This window comes from Chinchilla lanigera, unplaced genomic scaffold (assembly GCF_000276665.1).
Source record: "Chinchilla lanigera isolate Chin_1 unplaced genomic scaffold, ChiLan1.0 scaffold00015, whole genome shotgun sequence".
NCBI classification, from domain to species: Eukaryota; Metazoa; Chordata; class Mammalia; order Rodentia; family Chinchillidae; genus Chinchilla; species Chinchilla lanigera.
The window spans coordinates 30,779,557-30,799,002 of record NW_004955416.1 but is presented as its reverse complement, the minus strand read 5'-3'; the positions used below and the strand labels follow the sequence as shown (position 1 = coordinate 30,799,002).

The 19,446-nt window shown below is 48.1% G+C and overlaps 1 protein-coding gene across 1 annotated transcript in view; it reads right to left on the bottom strand.

Annotated features, from left to right (window-relative positions):
• Window positions 1-302: 302 nt before the first annotated feature.
• The window catches only part of Chrna7 (cholinergic receptor, nicotinic, alpha 7 (neuronal)), a gene marked incomplete at its 5' end in the record, with an annotated part of 111,183 nt that continues 92,039 nt past the window's right edge, over window positions 303-19,446 (bottom strand). The window contains 6 exon segments of the mRNA XM_013512688.1: window positions 303-2,733; window positions 6,663-6,772; window positions 8,008-8,094; window positions 9,054-9,248; window positions 10,517-10,684; window positions 13,081-13,160. Of these exon segments, the coding sequence (XP_013368142.1) occupies window positions 2,215-2,733; window positions 6,663-6,772; window positions 8,008-8,094; window positions 9,054-9,248; window positions 10,517-10,684; window positions 13,081-13,160 (1,159 nt within the window).

Genomic DNA, 19,446 nt, shown 5'->3' with positions numbered 1-19,446 from the left:
GCAGCTATTAAGAGAAATGAGGTAGATCTTTATACATTATTATAGAAAGATCTCTAAAATAAAACACCAGGTGGAGAATGCTTTACACAGCATGAGTTCTAGAGAAGCAATCTCTCTCCACGTCCCCCACAGGAACTTCATCTCCCTCCCTTCCTTCTGGAAAAGCCCCACAAGCTTCTCAGTGGGGCCCCGAAGGGAGAGAGACAGGGGAGTCAGCGAGGCTAGTTTAACATTCACACGTTTCTAACTATATGCACAGCTATTCCTTCTCATTTTCATAAATCATATAATGGCTACTTGGATGGTCAAAACATGAACTATTTTTATTTGCCTTTTATGTTTTTCCATATAAAATACAAAACCAAAAAGATTTCCTCTTTCTTAAAGCAAAAAATGTGGTAGGGGTCAATTTGGGGTTAACAATAAGAAGTGAAGCATTCTCTTTACATAGCAAAACACTTCTTTTTGTTTCTAAAGATGCTTAAACAGAAAGAAACAACCCCAGGAAATTTCATGCATCATTTATCTAGTCCATGTAGAGTGGGTAGACTCTGAGGATGACCTCGTCCCACGTGGCTCGATGCTACAAAATTCCTGCTTTATCAACCTTGTTGTTGTAAGCAACGTCTGTGCTCCTAGTTCACACACGCAGGCACCTGTGCACACGCATGCACACACGCATACACACGTGCACACCCAAGCCTTCATCTTCCTCCAGCACAAGTGAATTCATGGGCATTACCCAGAAAAGAGTGAAATGGGTGGCTGGGAAAGTGTTTATAAGTGTTTTATTTTGCTCTGAAAAATCTAATCTTTCCTCATGATGAGCCCATCTCAAGGGTCAGGAACAGACTAAGGAACTCCAGGAGCTTAAAGCCTTGTATAGCTCTGCAGTCTAAAAACTGAAGAGATGCATGCACTACCCTCTGACCTCATTAAAAATAAGAATGGAGAGAGGCAAAATGACTTCCGTCTAGATAACCGAAGTGGAGCATTAGATTTTAAAATTAAACATCTCCAATGAATCCTCCCATTGAACCCAAGCCCACTTTCTTGGCTGCCGCTGGGATGAACAAGCTGGGAGCAGACAGAAAAGCTACAAACTGGGATTCGGCCGTGCAGCCTCTGGAGGTCTGCCTGCTGACTGCCACTGGTCCCGCGTCTAGGAAAGCCAGCAGCTGCACCATGCCTCCCCAGTCCCTGCCATGAGGGGGCCCAGACAGGTTCCGGTCCCTAACTCCTGGCCCCGCATGGAGGAAAAGCCAGGGAACACGTTTAGTGTATACATTTATACGGATGGACACATTCCTAAGACTAATCGGCTCTAATCCACATGAAGCACCTAGTGCACGCTTTCCAAAAACCACATGAGTGGCTGAAGTTAATTTTTGTTATTCCTCGGGCCTGGTAATTCTCGTAGATCTCTCTTTGTCCTCTGCAGAACACAACAGATTTGCTTAACTCCTCCATGTCTAGGGCAACACAAGAAGCCTGGGAGTTATCTGGGAACTAAGGGGACACGGCTCACACTACCCCACACATACGTATGCTGCTGGGGCTGGTCCTGGTTTAGAACTGAGGCCCTGCAGCCCTTGATAGATGTGGGTTTACAGAATGAACAATTCTCTCAGATAGCAATGACAAAAAACTGTTTTCTCTACCAACTATGCTTGGTAGAGGAGAGAAAAAGTTGAATTGCAGAAAAATAACAGTTAAGCTTCTAGTTCTTTGCTGTTATTTTTCTTTTTACAAGTCAATTGCTGAAATGGATTTAGTGAGTGTGGTTCATTATTTGTTTCAGTCTAGGTTTGTACACAGGCAAAAAGCATACAGTGTGTCTCCACGTGGGCCTTACTGGCAAGTGGCATGCAAGCATGCAGACCCAACGGTGCGGCCTTCCCTGGCAGTCTGGAGCTACAGAAACCTCCTTGCAGGGCTCTCCAGAAAGTGGTCAGACGGGCGAAGTGGCCGTTTAATGGCCCCGCTGACTGTAAGGGTGTGCCATGGTACGTGTGAGTGAGAAAGGGATTAAAGAGAAAGCTGCTCAGATGCTGTTACTGAAACAACAAGAAAACTGTAGCCATCAGGATGGTCCATCACAAGACACACGGAGTCATCCCATTAACGCTGCTATTGGGGCAGCACCCCGAATTCTCACGCACCCAACAGGCCCGCCTCTCTCTCTGTGGCTCCTATGTGTGCAGCCTGCTGACATCAGGCGAAGTCTTTAGACACAGCCTCCACAAAGTTTGGAGCGGACATGAGGATGCCGATGGTGCAGATGATGGTAAAGACCGAGAAGGCCATGAGGCACAGGCGGTCCACCACGCAGGCCGCGAACTTCCACTCGCTGCACACGGCCTCGCTCTCATCCTGGCAGCGGAAGCGGTTGGCGATGTAGCGGACCTCCTCCAGGATCTTGGCCAGGTCTGGGTCCCCCTCAGGGTGCTGGCCGGTGTGCAGCAGGTGCTCGTCGTGCGTGGGGGAGCAGGCCATGCGGCCGCACACGACCCCTGAGTCTGGGGTGGGGGCGCAGTGCACACCCTCCAGGCCACGGAAGCCGATGTACAGCAGGTTGCCGTTGCTGGCCGGAGGCGCTGGCCCAGCGCTCAGCTCCATGCTGGCGAGGCTGCAGCGGCGCGGCTTGTGCTGGCAAGCGGGCCGGACCTTGTCCTCCCCCGGCCTCTTCATGCGCAGGAACCACGCGCACCAGTTCAGCAGGATGACTCTGGTCTGGGGGACAACAGAAGGTTCAGAGGCCCGTGAGTGGTCACCGGCGATGCTGGGGCTCACAGGCTCCACTGCCCTCCCCTAGCTTTGCGCAGGTAGGCAACGCCAAATCCTTAGCGATGCTTGAGTCAAATATGACACGAGCATGAGACCTACGCATGTGCACCACCCTGGGAATGACATGAAGTTTCCCCTGGGGCAGGACAAAAACAGCTCTGTCGGGGAGAGGGCTTAGGTGCTATGGTGACGCTAAGGCACGGATATTTATGAAGCCGTTTTAACCTGCGGACTAAGGAGACCTTTCGCTATTATTTCTTTGGGACTAGGAGCTCTGTGAAAAAACTCTTGAGACACAAGTGTGCTATGAACTGTGGGCCTCAGAACCTCCAACCTCACTCACTCATTCGGCTGAAGCAAAGCCCCAAGATCACGGTGTCCTGGAAAGTGCTCTGCAAAGTCAAAACTTCCCGTACATGGTACCACAGCAAATATTTTTAGCGCCTTAGGCCATAAAGTCTCTGTTTTCAGAACTCAACTTGCTGACACAGCACCCACAGAAGGCATGTAAGTGGCAGTTTTCTAATCACATTTGATTTATAAAACCTGGATTACATCTGGCCACCAGGGCCACAGCTTGCCACCTCTGGTCCAAAGTGTTTTATAAATTACATGATTGCTTCTTGGCCTTTTGGGTAAGATCAAGGGTAAATCTATAGTGCCTGCAGGCATGAAAAAGCTGCTGAAAAACCAGCCTGTGAGTGTATATTATTTGTGCCTTTATGGAAAGAAAAGAGACAGCCCCCACTTCAACTGAGGGGAGAAAAAAATTCTTGCAACTCTATCCATATACATGTGTGTGAAGTGAGCCCTTTCCCTGAAATCATCCAGATACTGATTTCATTTTCATTTTGTTTTACGATTATGGCAAAATGTCATCAACCACCTAGCAGGTATACTTCCCGCCTGTAGGGAGAGATAAGCTGTGAAGTTCACGTCTGCAGGGCTTTCTGTCTTGGCAATCACTTTTATGACATCTTATCAAAGATAACTGAAGCAAACAAGGCTGGAGACAGAGAGCGAAGAAAGCATGGAAGATCACTACCACTAGCTTCCGGGCAGCTGCAGAGACAGCCCCTGGCTTCAGTGTTCTTACTCTACCCTGCGGGCAGCTGTCCATCTGGAGGGGTTTTCAGAATCAGTAAAAAGCAGTGCCACAGGTTGTGGTGAAACCTCATCCCGTGAGTTTGGTTTTCATGAGACGTGTCCTCTCACCGGGACCAGTAAGGGTTCTATAAAGTGGGAATAATTCTCCCATCTTACAGACAAATAAACTGACCCCTGAAGAGGCTAAGAAATTGGGTGACCGTCATTCATGTAGTGATCATGGAGTAAAGTCACTTACTTCTGTGTTTAGACTTTCACAGCTTGTCTATTTCCTTTCAAAGCTCCTGTGACTGAGCCCTACACCCTCTCTGAGACCCCAGAAGTCCCCTCCAGATCTCGGGGGAGGCTGTGGGACAGGGCGTGAGTCTGGACCCAGAAACACCTGTGCAAACAAAGGCTGAGCAGGGTCCGGTACTTTTCCCACAGTGGTGGGATACGCATGGGCCTGAGGGACATCTCCAGTGACGGAAGTCCACTTCGCCAAGTCCATTTCGAGTTCCACGGCCTGAGTCATTAGCTTTCAAGGCCAAAGCCTCTCCAAAGATGGAATGATTCTTTTGGCACTTACCAAACTGTGCTTGTGACCTCTCCTGTGAGGCTATAGTTTTGTTTCTGGCTGTGCAAATGTCACATAATGCCACTGCACTCGGCAGTATCTTCTTCACCGCAATGGATCACAGTAAAAGCCCCTTGGAGGCTGTTTATGTTTCAAATATACATGGAACTTAAGAAAAACGCACTGTGCTGTATGAAATGAGGGAGATATGTATACTTTGCATTTTATTTACAGGCAATCGGTTTTAACAAGCTTTTATGCTGCGAAGTGAACCATTAGCATTTGCTTTCAATTAAGATTTTTTTGGAAGATAAAGTCTACCAGGTCATTAAAAATGGTTTTGCATCTGTTGTAATTGCCTTATCTTCACATCATTCAAAATACTTTGTTTATGCTTTTGTATACATATAAATACTCAACAGCAGGGGAGTGGGGGGGAAAGGAGGAATTCACTGGAATGGTTATCAGTATTGGTGGGGGAAGCCAGATTTCCTTATGTACATTCTCTTTCCTCTGGCTTTAGAGACAGGTAAGAATATCTGTTTCGCACACACAGATGAGTGAACACATGCAAATGAACAAGGCACTGGTTCTCACACCTGGCCCGGCACTGCGCCCAAGTGTGTCAAGGTTAGAAAAGAGACATGAATGTAAATGAGTTATACAAATGTACTGCAGGTTTTCAAGGGGTCTGGGACTTGTCAGGGACAACAGCGATGTCAACCGCGCGTACGGCATCACCACTCAGGCTGAGCTGGCACCGCTGCGGGTGCCTTGAGCTCAAGGTGAGTTATTTTAAGTGTGCGGAGGGAGGGGCATGGAAAAGTTCTGAGGGCAAACAGGAAATTTGTAAGGCTGACTTTTTAAAGTGATTTTTTAAAGTGCTCCTGAGTTAACTTTTGCGTAACTATAAAGTACTGCATAATGAACGTTGTTACGAGGCTCAGAAACCCTCTGCTCCGGCAGGGTCTTTCCGTGCACCTCACTCCTTGTTCTGAACTTAGCACGCTGGCGATCGCTTCTGGGCTCTGATATAACCTAACAGGTCTCCAAAGACAGGCATCTCCGGGATGCGAGGGCTTTTTCCATCCCGAGACTACACGCCCTGAACAGGAAGACCTGGGAAGCCTGCAGGGAGGTAAGGCAGCTCTCCCCTCCGTGGTTCTGTCCTTGTGAGATGGACAAAGTCCAGGATCTGGCTTGGTCTCAAGATCCCCTGACCGTTAATCCCGGCGGACACGGCGCTTGTGACACAGTCCCGTGACAGGAGATGGTGTGGGTGGGTGAGCATCAGCAGACAGGGCCAGTGTGCCGTGGGGAAGGGGAGGCTGGCTGCTGCTGAAATCACAGGCTGGGGGACTCGTCCTATACTTTATCATCCATGTCCTGCATCCCTTTTCCCTTCCCGGCTGGTGACCACCCATCTTTGCATTATGGGCTTTGGCTGAGATCACACTCCTGTGTGTACTGAGTGCACTACACCTGGCCATCCACACGCTCAGGTTGTGCATCCATGGACTCAACCCACCATACACTGAAGAATACTCAGGGAAAATAGACTGCGTTTGTACTGGAGGACTACAGACATTTTCTGTAGTATTTCCTAAACAGCAGAGCGTAACTATTTACACAGCACTTCCATTATACTAGGTACTGTAAAAAGTGAACAAGAGATGATTTAAAGTACTCAGGAGGCTACGCACAGGTTCTGTGCTGTCGTCTCACTTTATATACGGACCTTGGGCACTTGCAGGTTTTGGTGTTTGCAGGGGGCCTTGGACCCAGTTCCCTGCAGATACCGAGGGATTGCTCTATTTTTGCACAGCTCAGTCTGCTCCTTACTTTTTCTGTTCATTTTGTTGTGAGGCTCCAACCCTGTGTTATGCATTTCCCTCCTCTTCCTTCCCACTACTGCACAGCGGTGTACCGCGTGCGCGAAGGAACGGTTTTACAAAAAACTGTGCTAGTGAAGCACACACAGCAGCTGGTGCGCGAGCTGTGCTCTGAGATGTCAGATGCAAACACTGCCGTGGCAGGAGAACCAAGGAGCTCCCCCTAACTGCTCTCTCGGCAAAGGCACGGAGAGAGGTGAAGTCCTGTGAAAAACCATGCCATCTGTTTCAGAGTGTCAGCTTCTGTGTGATTTTTAAAATAGATAAACCACAGGAGAACACCCCTTTAGGAAGGGCCTCTGACTACGGGAGGAACGTACCCACTTGGGCATCTTGCCTCCGTCGGGGTCGTGATGGTGGTACTGCAGCACGATCACTGTCACCACAACTGAGAGGCCCACGATGATCATAGTGCTGGCAAAGTACTGAGCTGCAAAGACAGCAGATGCGAGTGAGACGGTGCTTCGGTGGCACCAGACATCACGGGGCCAGTGCATCTGGACCTTGTTCCGCTGGCACGTCCCGGAGCTGGTCATGCCGACACCCGGGACTGGACTGCTTCCTGCTGGAGCATTCACACTCCTGGAGCAAAGGGGTGGCCCGGAGTTGAAAGGACCTGACTTTCTGCCACCAAATGAGCATGGCAACTCCTATATTGAACCAAACAGCCACTGAGAGAATGATGCTTCCCATCCTAACAACTGGCCTACAGACCTGGCTCTCACGATCAGGAAGGGAACGCCGGCTGAAACGGGGAGCGTGTCAGACCCTCGCTGCTGGACCCAGCCCTGCTTTGCATGACCCCGTTCATTCCCATCCAGGAAGGCACAGCAGGAAGTGATGCTGTCTCCTGTGGTCCCTCCCTGGGTGGGAGGCGACGCCGTATCACCATCCTGGGCCAAATGCATTTCTTCCATTCCTATTTCTCCAAACATGTAAAACATATCTCAGAACCCAAGAGCTAAAGGATAAAGTGTGTGCTCCTCCCATTTTAACAGAAGATTTACCTCAACTACAATTATTAACCACTAATCATAAAATCTTTGACCGCAAAGCAAATATGGATGAGAGAATTACGGGAGGAAGAGCCACTTGTGTAATTTTTTGGGGGGTGGTGCTGCAGTCTCACTGTTTCCCCGGCTGGTGTTAAACTCCTGAGGCAGTGATGGTGACTCTTTTAAAGATAAGTCCCCAAACTACAACCCCAAACTCACTTATTGCAAATGCCAACACCGCAATTAAACCTGAATACTGCAGTTGTAGTTTAGAAAAAAACAATTCATACACTAATATCTTTTGTCTTAAAAGAAAAACAAATAACACGTGTGCCATAGGGTTTCCACCGTCCTAGGCCCAAGAGCTCTCCATGTCTCAGCCTCCTGAGCACTGAGATGACAGGTAGACACCACCACTCCCAGGTAGTTTCACAATTTAAAGGCCCACCGCAAAGCTGGACCTCCCGTCCCTCCTACTCGGGCCCAGGCAAGAAGAGGACATGGGTCAGCCTGAATAGTTACCTCAATAATCTCCTCGTGATGGGAAATGGAAGGGAATGCAGCTCTCCGTGGCCCTGGAGAACATGTTTGTCCTCCTTTCATCTGCTGCGGAAATCCTAGTCCTCTTTAGCCCCATATCTTTAAGAAAGGAGCCTGACTCTTGCCTTACCTATCAGTGGAACTGAGTCAGATGTTGCAGGCATGATCTCGGCCACAAGCAGCATGAACACAGTGAGCGAGAGTAACACTGTAATCCCTGGAACATAAACAAACAGACGTTCCTTAGACAAAACGAATTACAAGGCCCAAATTCCATCTAACTGGGGCTCCTCACTTGAGCTTCAAAGAACTAGGAAGGTACTGGGGGAGGCCATGGGATGCAGGGTTTCTGAATGCTTGGGTTCATGCGTTTATCTGGGGGCATTCCCTGTCACTTGGCAGAGTCCCAGAGGAATCTGTGGTAGAGACAGGATTAGGAACCAGAGCTTTGGAAGAATGAACACAGCACAGGTGTCCCTCAAATTCCTGATCACATTATCACTGAGTGGTGGTTTCACAGAGCAGGAGAAAGAAACCACGCAGTCAGAATACCTGGTTTCAGGATCTGACAGTTACTTACTAGCTGTATGACCTTGGGTATGTCGTTTCCTATCCTGAGCCCCATATTTAGAGCAGAAACAGCTTGGGAATGATTTCTATGATACACTAAAAATGTATATATTTAGCCATTTTCTGAGATACTGATAAATCCATTTCACTATTCCAAATCCTACTTATTTTCATCTGTGAGCGACTCTAGGGATTACGCTGTACACAGCGATATACAAAGGCAAGCTGAGAAAGAGCTAAAAACTGCTCCCTGTGCACGATAAAGGCTGATTCAGTGCCTTGAGGAACAAGAGAGGCGGCAGTCAGAGAGAGCACAGGCCTTTCAGGGCAGCGTGAGCTAGTCTACACCTGGGTGTTACCTCTCTGTGGGATCAGAGGATCCCACATCCTGCAGCACTCTAGGAAGGTTATGTCTCCATGGCTCAGAGTCTGAACCAACAGCCTCTGGGGTCCTAAAGCCGCCTGTGCCAAAAGGTCGGTGTGAATGAGCCAGGCAGGCAAGCCCTGGGCTCCTGCTCCAGTTCTGCACTGCGACAGTGACCCGGCAGAGCTCATCTGGGGGAAGGGCCCTCCGTCTGGAGTCCTGACAAAGACTCAGGCACTTGCCAAGGGAGATTTTCTCCCCGGAGTCAGCGGGGAGCAGAAACACCAGCAGGGCCAGGGCTGAGATGAGCACACAAGGGATGAGCAGGTTGAGCCCGTAGTACAGCGTCCTGCGGCGCATGGTCACCGTGTACGTGACGTCTGGGTACGGCTCTTTGCAACACTCGTAGAACTTCTCACTCCTCTTCCCAGGGACCCCTGCATGGGAGACGGTGGGAATGAGCCATTTTCAATTTCAACGATTTCTCTGTGTGCCTCAGTGTACATGCCACGCACAAGTACAGCCCCGGAGTTCACCAAGCTCTAAAAATTGGGTAATTGGTGTTTGAATAAACCCTTGCCGGGTTGTTATGCAGTTGTTTAAAGGTATCAGTGACACCAGAGTAAACTGGCAGATAATTTTTTGATGGATTGGAAATACATGATTATAAATAACACCTCATCGATTTTATACCATTATAAATGTAAGTGCAGTCATGGGAGGCAAAACAAGGTTTGTGTCAAAGATGAAACAAATATATGATGTCAGGACCATAGGGTGAAGTCACCCAGGGCCTGCTTAGCTGTCTTAGTTTCCTGTGAGTACATATGGTGTTCACACAATGATGCCATATTCGCAGAACGCATGCCTGACTTTAAGCAGCTTATGATTATATTGTCTTTCCATTTAAAATAATGAAATATAGATTTCCTGTTGATAAAATGAGTCAAAATGGCTGCAGAATGGGAGAGAGGGGATATGAAAGTCTCTTTCTTAGCTTTACAGACTTGCAGACAGGGGGTAGATTGCCACTCAGATATCACGTAGAGAACGAAATCTGCTAGAAGGAACAAAAATTTCAGAATCTAACAATTTGTTGAAAGCTTTAAGAAAAGCCAGAATTACCAGTTTCCTGGGCAATTACCTCCTTTCCTGGGCATTGGAACGGCTTATGAAATTTGTGACCAGTGTGGTTTGCATCCATTTCCAACCATCAGACTTACTTCAGTTCTACTGATCGGCCCCCTCAAATACTAAGCCACCTGCCCATGTCTTGTCATAGAGCCCCAAGCCAGGCTCCCCTGGGAGCAGCACTACCTCAATGTGCATCTCCTCATTTGGAAATCTGTTTCAGGCCCAAACACAGCTGTTTCTACTTTATCTCAGCCTCATCCGTGATTTTCTTAGTTCATGACAGCAAGTGAGATTTGCCGTCCAGCCCTGTGCAAGGAGTGGTGTGGGCCGCAAGAATGCAGGGAAGCCTCCACTGGCACAGACTTATTTAAGGGTGTCCTCGCCGTGCTTCCAGTTTTTCCTGCAGAGGATTACATTTGCTGACTGTTTTTGTTTCTGATCAGAAAAGAGTAGATGGTGTAAATATCTCCGAGTTCAGTAAATGCTCACACTGAAAAGGCAGTAGAAAAAAAATCTCATACATTCTTATGCTTATTCCAGGAAGCAAGTCTGGTGTCTTTTCTGGACTTACCCACAAGGTCCCATTCTCCATTGGGGATGTAGCTGCTGATATCTGCCTCCTGCATCTGGAGGTCCAGGGACCATCCTCCGTAAGACCAGGACCCAAACTTCAGCTTGCACTGCTGCACATCAAAGGGGAACCAGCGCACATCGATGTAGCAGGTGCTCTTGAAGATGCCTACGTGGGTGACAGAAACCAGCAGCAACTGAAATGGAAGCTGAATGAGAGGGGCCCCAAACATACAGCAGTCTTTCCAGCTCACCCCACCTCTTCAAACTGCTGCTGAACCTGTCCAGAACAAACTGCATTAAAAATACTTTTATTTGTAAATTTGCAAAATCTTTAAGAAAGCACCTCCACCGATGCCTCACTGTCTTTTGAAAATCAAGTGCGAATACAAACTGTGTCGAAGAAAGCTTTTCTCGGGGATTTCTGTGAAAGAATTAGCTCTATGTAACTTCCCTTTGCCTTGAGCACCCGTAGAGTCTAAATAACAAGATAACCGTAAAGAATGTAAAAAATCTCAGAGGAGTTGATAAAAATGATGAAGCGGTTCGAAGACTGAAAGGTATGTGACCGGTGAAGGGGTGGGGCAGGCATTTTCTTTAGGTTAAAAACTGGGAAAACAGTTGGTCACCCAGAAAAACTGCGGGGTGAACTGCAAAGGGCCAAAGGGGTCCCTGTGAGTGAATGGAAATGTTCTAAAACTGGAGGATAGTGATAGTTGCACAACTCTGAAAATCTACTACAAATCATTGGCTCATGTGCTTAAAATGTATGGCATGTGAAGTCTACCTCCACAGAGCTGCTAAAAATAAACACACGAAATGGAGGAGAGGAGTCATGTTATAATCAAGTCTTTCTTTCGAAACTTGCATCCAACACATTCTTATCTACCCTTGTTTACCAGCAGGAGCAGAGCAGCATCCCAGAACCGGCCTTCTATGACCCCAAGGCCCAGGCAGCTCTGTACCTTCCCTGCCAGAGTAAGGGAGAGTCCCAGGTCCAAGCACTCTGGTCCTGTCCTCACCAGGCTCCCCGCGTCTGCAGACGCTCCCAGGGACGGAGTCCCAGAGCGGGTGCCGTGTGCTGGAAGCAGGGTGGTTCTGGAGCACTGCTCAGCCCTCCGAACAGTCCGCAGCAGGTGTTCCTCTATCCTAGTGACCAGGGGAGGCTGTTTTCTAAAATGGTCCTCGTAACAGAAGCTGCAACTTGCAGGCTTGGTGGAAAAGAACATGGGTGTGCTGGAAGGCGTTCCACAGCCCAGGGCTATAAAGACGGAAGGGGCCTGCTGTGCAGACCAAGTGCTGGAGCGGGGACCTGGAGGGAGCATCTGAAAGAAGGTGCTCCAAAATGGAAAACTTGACAGATGGATTTCACCCTTCTACACAGACACTACTGGGCCTTATCTGGTCTTGATCGTTTCAATCATCTGGGCCACACAGGACTGAGAAATGGTGTTTCTCAGAGCACACCCAGATACTCACTACAGATGGTTAGCATCTGTTGACAGGAAGAGCAGGTAAACAAGCCCCCAGAATGCAAAGCCAGCCCCACACTGCGCTGAGAGTCAAGCGAGCCAGGGGAGACTCTGGGAAGGAGTCGCACTGCATGTGAGTGTGAATTTGTGTGGGGTGTGTGTATGTGAGCACGGCCTGGTGAGTATGCGGCGTGTGATACCGGTATACATGGTGCTGGGTATGTGTGGCATGTATGGTATGTCCATGGTGCTAGTGTAGGTATTAGAGTTGTGAGGTGTGTATGGGGAGGGAGTAGTTGCAGACTTCTTGTGAGCAGGAAATTCAATAAACCGGACAGTTGCAGTGGGGGAGATAATCCTTGAAAATAATACATTTAAGCGATGTCCAAAAGATTAAAAATCCCCAACTGTTAATATCCATATGCAAAAACACACCCTGGATGTGCCCCGAGGCCATAAGCATAGGCCTTGAACTGCTCAATAAGCAGCCTGGGGTCCTGAGAGCCCTCAAAAAATGATGGCCTACGGGAAGATCAATCCAAGGAACTGGTTCACCATTGGGAGGTTGAGGAGGAACTCCTCTCGGAACCAGGCACTAACAAGCTCCCCTTGAAATCGCGGCACCCTATGACTGCTTTTGAACACATGAACTCACGAATCGAGCCCAGACCTCCCAGCATCTGTCCCAACACCTGCAGCATCGGCCAAGATACTGAGTCAGCTGGGAGGTAGATGGCGGGGTCTCGTGGAGGAGAAAGGACCTAGTTATGAGGCTTGTGAGAGGAAAAGGGGATGAAAGGGCATGTCTGGCTTGTGCACTGAAAGGAGAATTGTAAATTGTCCGATAAAGGAGACTCACTGTAATTGTAGATTGACTTTACAGGAAAAAGAGCACAGGAACATGTTGGGAAACACGGTCCGAGCCCTGACCCTACAACAACGAGAAAGATGGCACCAGGAGTTGAGGAGACACAGGAAGGTGCGGAGGAGGGAGACTGGGATGCACACAGTACCGAGCTGGCCGGCCTCAGGGACTGACACTCATCTTCCCTTTAAGCTTCTAACGGAAGGAGACACAGGGAGTGGCTCTTACCTGGGGGCAGGTACTGGCAATGGCCAGAAGAATTCACCAGGACGTTGGTGTGGAACGTGGCATCAAACCGCTCGTCAGCGCTAGAAACAGAAGGATCTTGTGAGTCAGGGTTACAAGGCTGTGGATGTCTCAGGCACTCAGATCTGTTGTGGCTGTGGTCGGAATGGCAGCACCTTTGCAGGGGCTCCTGTTGGGACCTAGGTACCCCACAACTGGTCCGAGAAGTGGGCAGGAGCACACAGCCACCCTGCGAGCCCCATGAGGCTGGGATTCTGGATCCAGGCTCCTGAATGGGGCTCAACTCGCGACTAGTGGTCGCAACTGCATCCTCAATGACAGACACTGCAGCAGCAGGACAGGGCTGAGCATCAGGACCGACCCTGAGGCGGCCACAGTCAGCGATGACAGGGAGGTGGGCGAAGACAGCAAGTTAACTGGCAATGTTAGATGAAAGCATCCCGGCCCCTTCTTCTGCCCAAGTTCAAACCTCTTGCAGCCAGGCCTTACAACGTGGATAAAACAAGAACAGACACACACCAGAAAGAAAAAGTAATTAAAACTAACAGCTCATCCTAACCATGTCTTTAACCCTGTAGTTTTTATAACCTGATGCTTTGAGGCCTGGTGAACCTAGAGACTGCCCCTCCCTCCTGGGCTTAGTTCCTAAACAGAGTAAGCAGCTCCTTCACACGCAAATCAGTCAGCCTACGCCCTGGCCCCAACACCTGCTCTGGACTCTGGCCCTTAGGGTCACTAACCACCTGCCCTAAAGTCCTCAAGAACAACCTCCACACTCCAGAGCTTGCTGAAGCGTTCACCTTAGGGGATCACAAACTGCTCACTGCCTGCCTGGCCAGTTCCTTCCCGGAACCACAACGAAGGCTCTTGCCCACACTCTCCCACATGGCCCCTGAGCAGGCCCAGTCCAGGGCTTCCCCTTCGCCCCTGCACGGAGTTCTGCGACTCTTTGAGGGACTCTGAATAAAAACTTCTTCCACGACAGTCTTTTCTGTGTCTGCATGTCTGTCATATGCAATTAAAACAAATTCCAGGTACCCTTAACATACAGCCACACGTGTCAATAAAACAAACGTCTTCATGCACCCTAGACAGCAGGTCAGGGCGCTCACTGTGAGGATAAAGTTCCTCTCCTTTTGGGGCCTGGGAAGCCTGGGTAGGGCTGCCCATGGACAGCCTCGGTCACCTTTTCCTGTGCCCAAGGTCTCTCAGTGGAAAGCCCAGAATCACAAGATACTTGTGATTGGTCTTTGTCATGAGGCGCACAATCAAAGACAGACATTTTAAAAAGATGCGATGAGGAACTGCCCACAAAAAGAATGGAAAATCACTTCTTAACACAGTATCATGCTGCCCCCACTTCAAGGGGGGATAGTAGTTACAAAAACCAAGCAGTATGGAACCTCAAACCATGGCTGAGGAAATAACCTTCTGTAACGGTGGGAGGCTGAGTTGGTAAAAACCGCAGAGATGACAAACAGATCACAAAGGACAAGGCCGGGAGAGCTCACGTCCCCAACACAGGCTCCGTCAGGAGGCAGCAGAGCGAGTGGGAGGGAGGAAACCAACAAAAACATACAGCAAGATTTTCTAGATCGGAAAACCATTCAAGCAGGAGAGCAAAGAAGGGCGTTCAGGCCTCAGGGAGCTCGTTTCTCATGGACACGTCCTTGATGAGCTTCAGAAAAATGAGGCTGAAAACTGAGAAACAGGTAAACGTTTAGACTCAGCCTAGAGATGGGGGCAGTGATTGCCTGATGATGGGTGGACTAGGCTGAAAAGGTGGGCGCAACAAGAGAGGGAGGGGTGTATCAGGGTCTCCGGGAGAGGATGGAGATACAGAGTGAGAGAGATGAAATAACAGACTGAAAAAAACTGTAAATTTGATAAAAGACACATTTGCCAAAAATATAATAAAAAAAAGCAAGCAGAAACTCAAGAGGAAAAAAGTCTACAGGAACAGAAATGTGATGAAGCTTGACGGGAGGGAGGCTAAGTCATCATTAAGGGGCAGGGCAGTGTGCAAGGCCGTGAAGGATGTATCTGCCCTCTTAGTCCAAGCGCTCGGAGGGGAAGCCTCAGGGAGGTGTATCAGGACGTAAACATTCCCTGCTGGACCGTGGTCTCTTTCTGACTGTGCCACATCTTCAGCAGCGGTGGCACAGGACAGGGAAATGCAAACTTTCACCACCTCACCCAGGCAAGAGCCACAATTTTCAAATGAGGTCCTCTTGAATCCTGAGATTGAGGATTTCTGCAAAGGTTCAATTCCAATATATTATTTTCTTTGTATCTGAAAATGGCAACAAAAATCAATGTATACTCAAATGACTGCAAACAAAATTTGAAGTCTTTAGAAACTACTTGCGTATTAAATAATGTGGCCTGTTTTGCTTCCTTTTGGGTCAAAGTCAAATCTGCTGTGAATGTACTTGCATCTGAATCTCCTGGAAATGATTCACCCCATAAGATTTTGGTTTTTGTTTTAATTCTGGGGGGGAAAAGTTCCTGCAAGCTTTTCCTCTGAGCACTTAGATCCATTTAATTGAAGAGACTCTCAGGATCACAAGAGGAACAGGTTAGAAACAAGATTGAAAACCGTTGCCATGAGCAACGGCTTACCTGCACAGCGCCACCATTCTGAACGCTGTTCATCCCAGCAGAGCCCTAAGGTACCTGGGGTAGCCGCACTGCAGCTGCTCCAACACCCGAATCTCAGTGTTCACGATGGAAGCTCAATGGTTCTTCCCCATAAGCAAGTTGATTTTATCAATAAGTCATATAAAAGGGGACTTGGGTAATAGCTTGCTTTGCGTTAATACTGCTTTTCTGTTCTGAACCTAACAGCTGGAGATGCAATGGGTTTGAATAAAGGCCTTGCTGCAAAATACCGAACCTAAAAAGAACTCTCCGCATCGTGAAACGAGGTCCCTCTGAAACGTGAGTGGCACAGACAGCCAAGGCCCCAAGTGGCTACAGCATCAGCAGTTTACCGCCCGGGCCACCCTGATGCACACAGACGTCAGCGCACAGAATGAGTGCCGGGCGTGGTGCCACCGTGCAGCTGGCAAGTACTGGCAAGGTGAGGTGGAGCCGCAGGGACCCGTTCCACTCCTCTCTCCGCTTCTGTGTGTATTTGAAAATTTCCATGTTGAATAAGTTGGAAATGGCCAAACCTACATTTCCCCCGCTTGGCGGCTGGAAGGCACAATGTATCTGCCAAAGCTTGAGGACACCAGACCGCACCCAGCCACTTAGTCCCTTCAGGAGCTGACCTCCTCAGCTGCCGGGTCCCCTTCCACCCAGCCAGCGAGGACCTGAGCTTGCTCTTGGTGAGAAAGGGGCCTGAGCCTCACCCCTGCACAGGGGGATGCTGTGGGAAATTTAGCTCAGGTCCTCTGTGTCGCTGGGGGTGGGCAGGAGGAGAGCACCTGGAGACGCCCAGCGCTCCTGTGGGAGAGGTGAAGTGGGCACACCCCTGCAGGAGACACACTGTCATCACACACCTGGCAGCCAAGTATGCGGAGGGGGACCGCAGCAAGATCTGGTTTCCCAAGCCCTTGGGTGAGTCAGAGGTTGCTCCACGCAGGGAAGCTGGAAAGGAGCTTTTGGAGCACGGAGAGGACCGAGGGCAGCTGGGCTGTGTGGAGCGCAGGGCCTATGGGATCACAAGCTGCGATTTCGGACACAGTGACAGCACAAAGGAGAACCCATCCCCGGCACAGATGAACTGCCTGGCCCGGCACTGAGAGTCTCCCCAACCCCATCCGCTGGGTCTCACACGGTGCCTGGTCCTGCACCCGGGAAGAGCCGCTGACCCTCAATGGCGGCCCCCGGCTTCAGCCCCAGCGCAGCTCTTAGCTCACTCTCCAGCACCAACCCACACTGCTGAGCCTAAGAGGCTCGATATTACCCCGGGAAGGAGGACGTGGCTGTGCCACCCACGGAGAAAAGACTCACTGGCCCCCGGAGCCCAGCTATCAGCCTAAGAGAGAAAAGCAGAGCATCCCAGCCGTCAGGGACCTCAGCAAGACTGACCCCCAGCGGGACAAGGGCCCACCGGAGTGAGACTGCATCAGCACCAGGTGCAGGATTTTTAAAAATCCAGGTGCACTGTGCTGCTGCAAAGAGGAGACTACCTGCGGGCTCGGGTGAGCCCCAGCTACAAGGTCTCAGAGACTGTCCCATCCACTCTGACCGCTTAATGTCCTTGAAAGACAGAGAGGGAAGAACGGAACAGACGAAAATGCTACCTACCTAACACAGAAGAGAGGAGAAAGGAGGAAGCCCATCTATCTCAGAAGACAGCGGAGCGAAGATTCCACTTATTTTAAATTTTATAAGAGTGAAAAGCGGCTGCAGAATATATGCTAAGACACTATTCAGACACGACTGATGTAAGGTGTGTCCAGATTTCAGAGAGAACAAGTCTGCTTACAAGACAGGAGCTGTCCTGGGTGGATTTCATACACCAGTATCTATATCTGTATCTGTCTGTATATCTATCTATATCTGTATCTATGTACTCTGCCATAGATATTCTGATTTACTTCTGTATTTTATTCTGAAACATTAAGGATCTGAAACTAGCTGCGTAGCCTGTTACAGTCCATGACCAACCCTATGGTCCTGAGTGGAACCAAATCTTCCGGGTCACTTCTACATGCCGCAGCATATTAGGGACATCAGTGGGAGGCTTCCAGAGAATGCACTTGAGAAAGGGAATAAAACTGTAGTTAACAGGGGCGGAGAGTCGGGGAGTGGAAGGAAACGTGGAGATGTGAGTGTGAGGACACAAAGCAGCACACACATAAGATGCACAAGTCTACAGATCTAATACACAACGTGAGGATAATACAGTGGTGCTGTGCTTGGTATTCCTACTGCAGTATTTCAGCCACTGCCACAAAAACAAAGTGGTTCTCTTTGTTAGATGGTGATGTGTTAATTTACTTCATTATAGGAGTCTTTTCCACTATGCATACGAGTCCCATAAAAACTACATTTATACCTTCAATATACACAAGTTTTATGACATCGGGGAAAAGACAGAGCCATGGAGACAGCAGAAAAGTAAGTGACTGCCAGGAGCAGGTGGCAACGGGATGACCTGGTCAAGCACAGAAGCTTTTGGGATACCTGCTTCTGTCTGTATTCCTATTTAATAGAATATCTTAAATAACCTCTAAACCCACAGATTTATCGGCACAGACTTATCCATAATATTGTCTGCAGTGCTTGCCCAGAGTTACAAACTACATTAATATCCAGTGAATACTTCCCTATCACTTCTTTATTTTGTTAATTACCACCCAACGTGTGCTCTTCTCAGTTTTTTTTTAAACCAGTTTATCCTATATTGATCTGTATTCTATTTTTCTTCCTCAATAAATTTCTAGTTTTATATTTCTTTCTTTCTTTTGGGGGAGTTTTAAATGGTGTTTCTAACTTCTTGAGAATGGTAACAAAATCAGAAAATATCCTTTTCAGGTCATAATGATTGTAAATATTTAAGAATATACATTTCACCCTACAGAGATGTGTGCATGAACATTACACACATAATGAAGATTTTAAAATTCACACTTGGATATATTGTTCTTCAGATATTTATATTTTAGTGGTATACCTTTTGCATTTCTGTTTTTACCTCTTATGTATGGATGGTTTAGCTAAAAAGGCTACAGTTCATATATATGTACATGTACATGTGTACATGTATGTATATTTGGAAAATCTCTTTTTACCAGCTGGTTAATCCATTTACTGCTATCCAATTGATTGTAACATTTTATTTCTATTATCTAATGTTGTACTTTGGATTTCTTCCTACTTTGATTTTATCTTTCTTCCTTCCTTTCTTTAGGTCACTGAAATTTCCTTTATGCCTTCCCTTCTTCCTTCATTTGGAAGATAAATACATAATATATAAATATATAGTTATACATAGTGCATTAAATTATGTATAACATAAAAACCATATATATATAATTTTAGTTATACATATTCATATATATGTGTATATATCCTGCTGGTTAGTCTAACTTTTCTGACTTAAATTTTTTACTTCAATCTGACATCTCTATGGTCTTCAGAGGCAACCAATATAGATTTGAGCATGTTGCTTTTGCCCTGTCTAAACATTGCCTTTTGTGTCACCATTTTCCAATATTTCAATCCTGCTGTGGTTCTGAGGCTGTTGGGTCTTTATGGAACCCAAGGCCTCCTGCAGGCTAAGCAGATTCTACCCCTAAGCTTTAACCCTCCCAGGTGCTTCTCTATTATTTTATACATTCAAACCCATTTGTGTTTGCCTAAAATTCTACCAGCTGCTTTGTTCACTGCTCC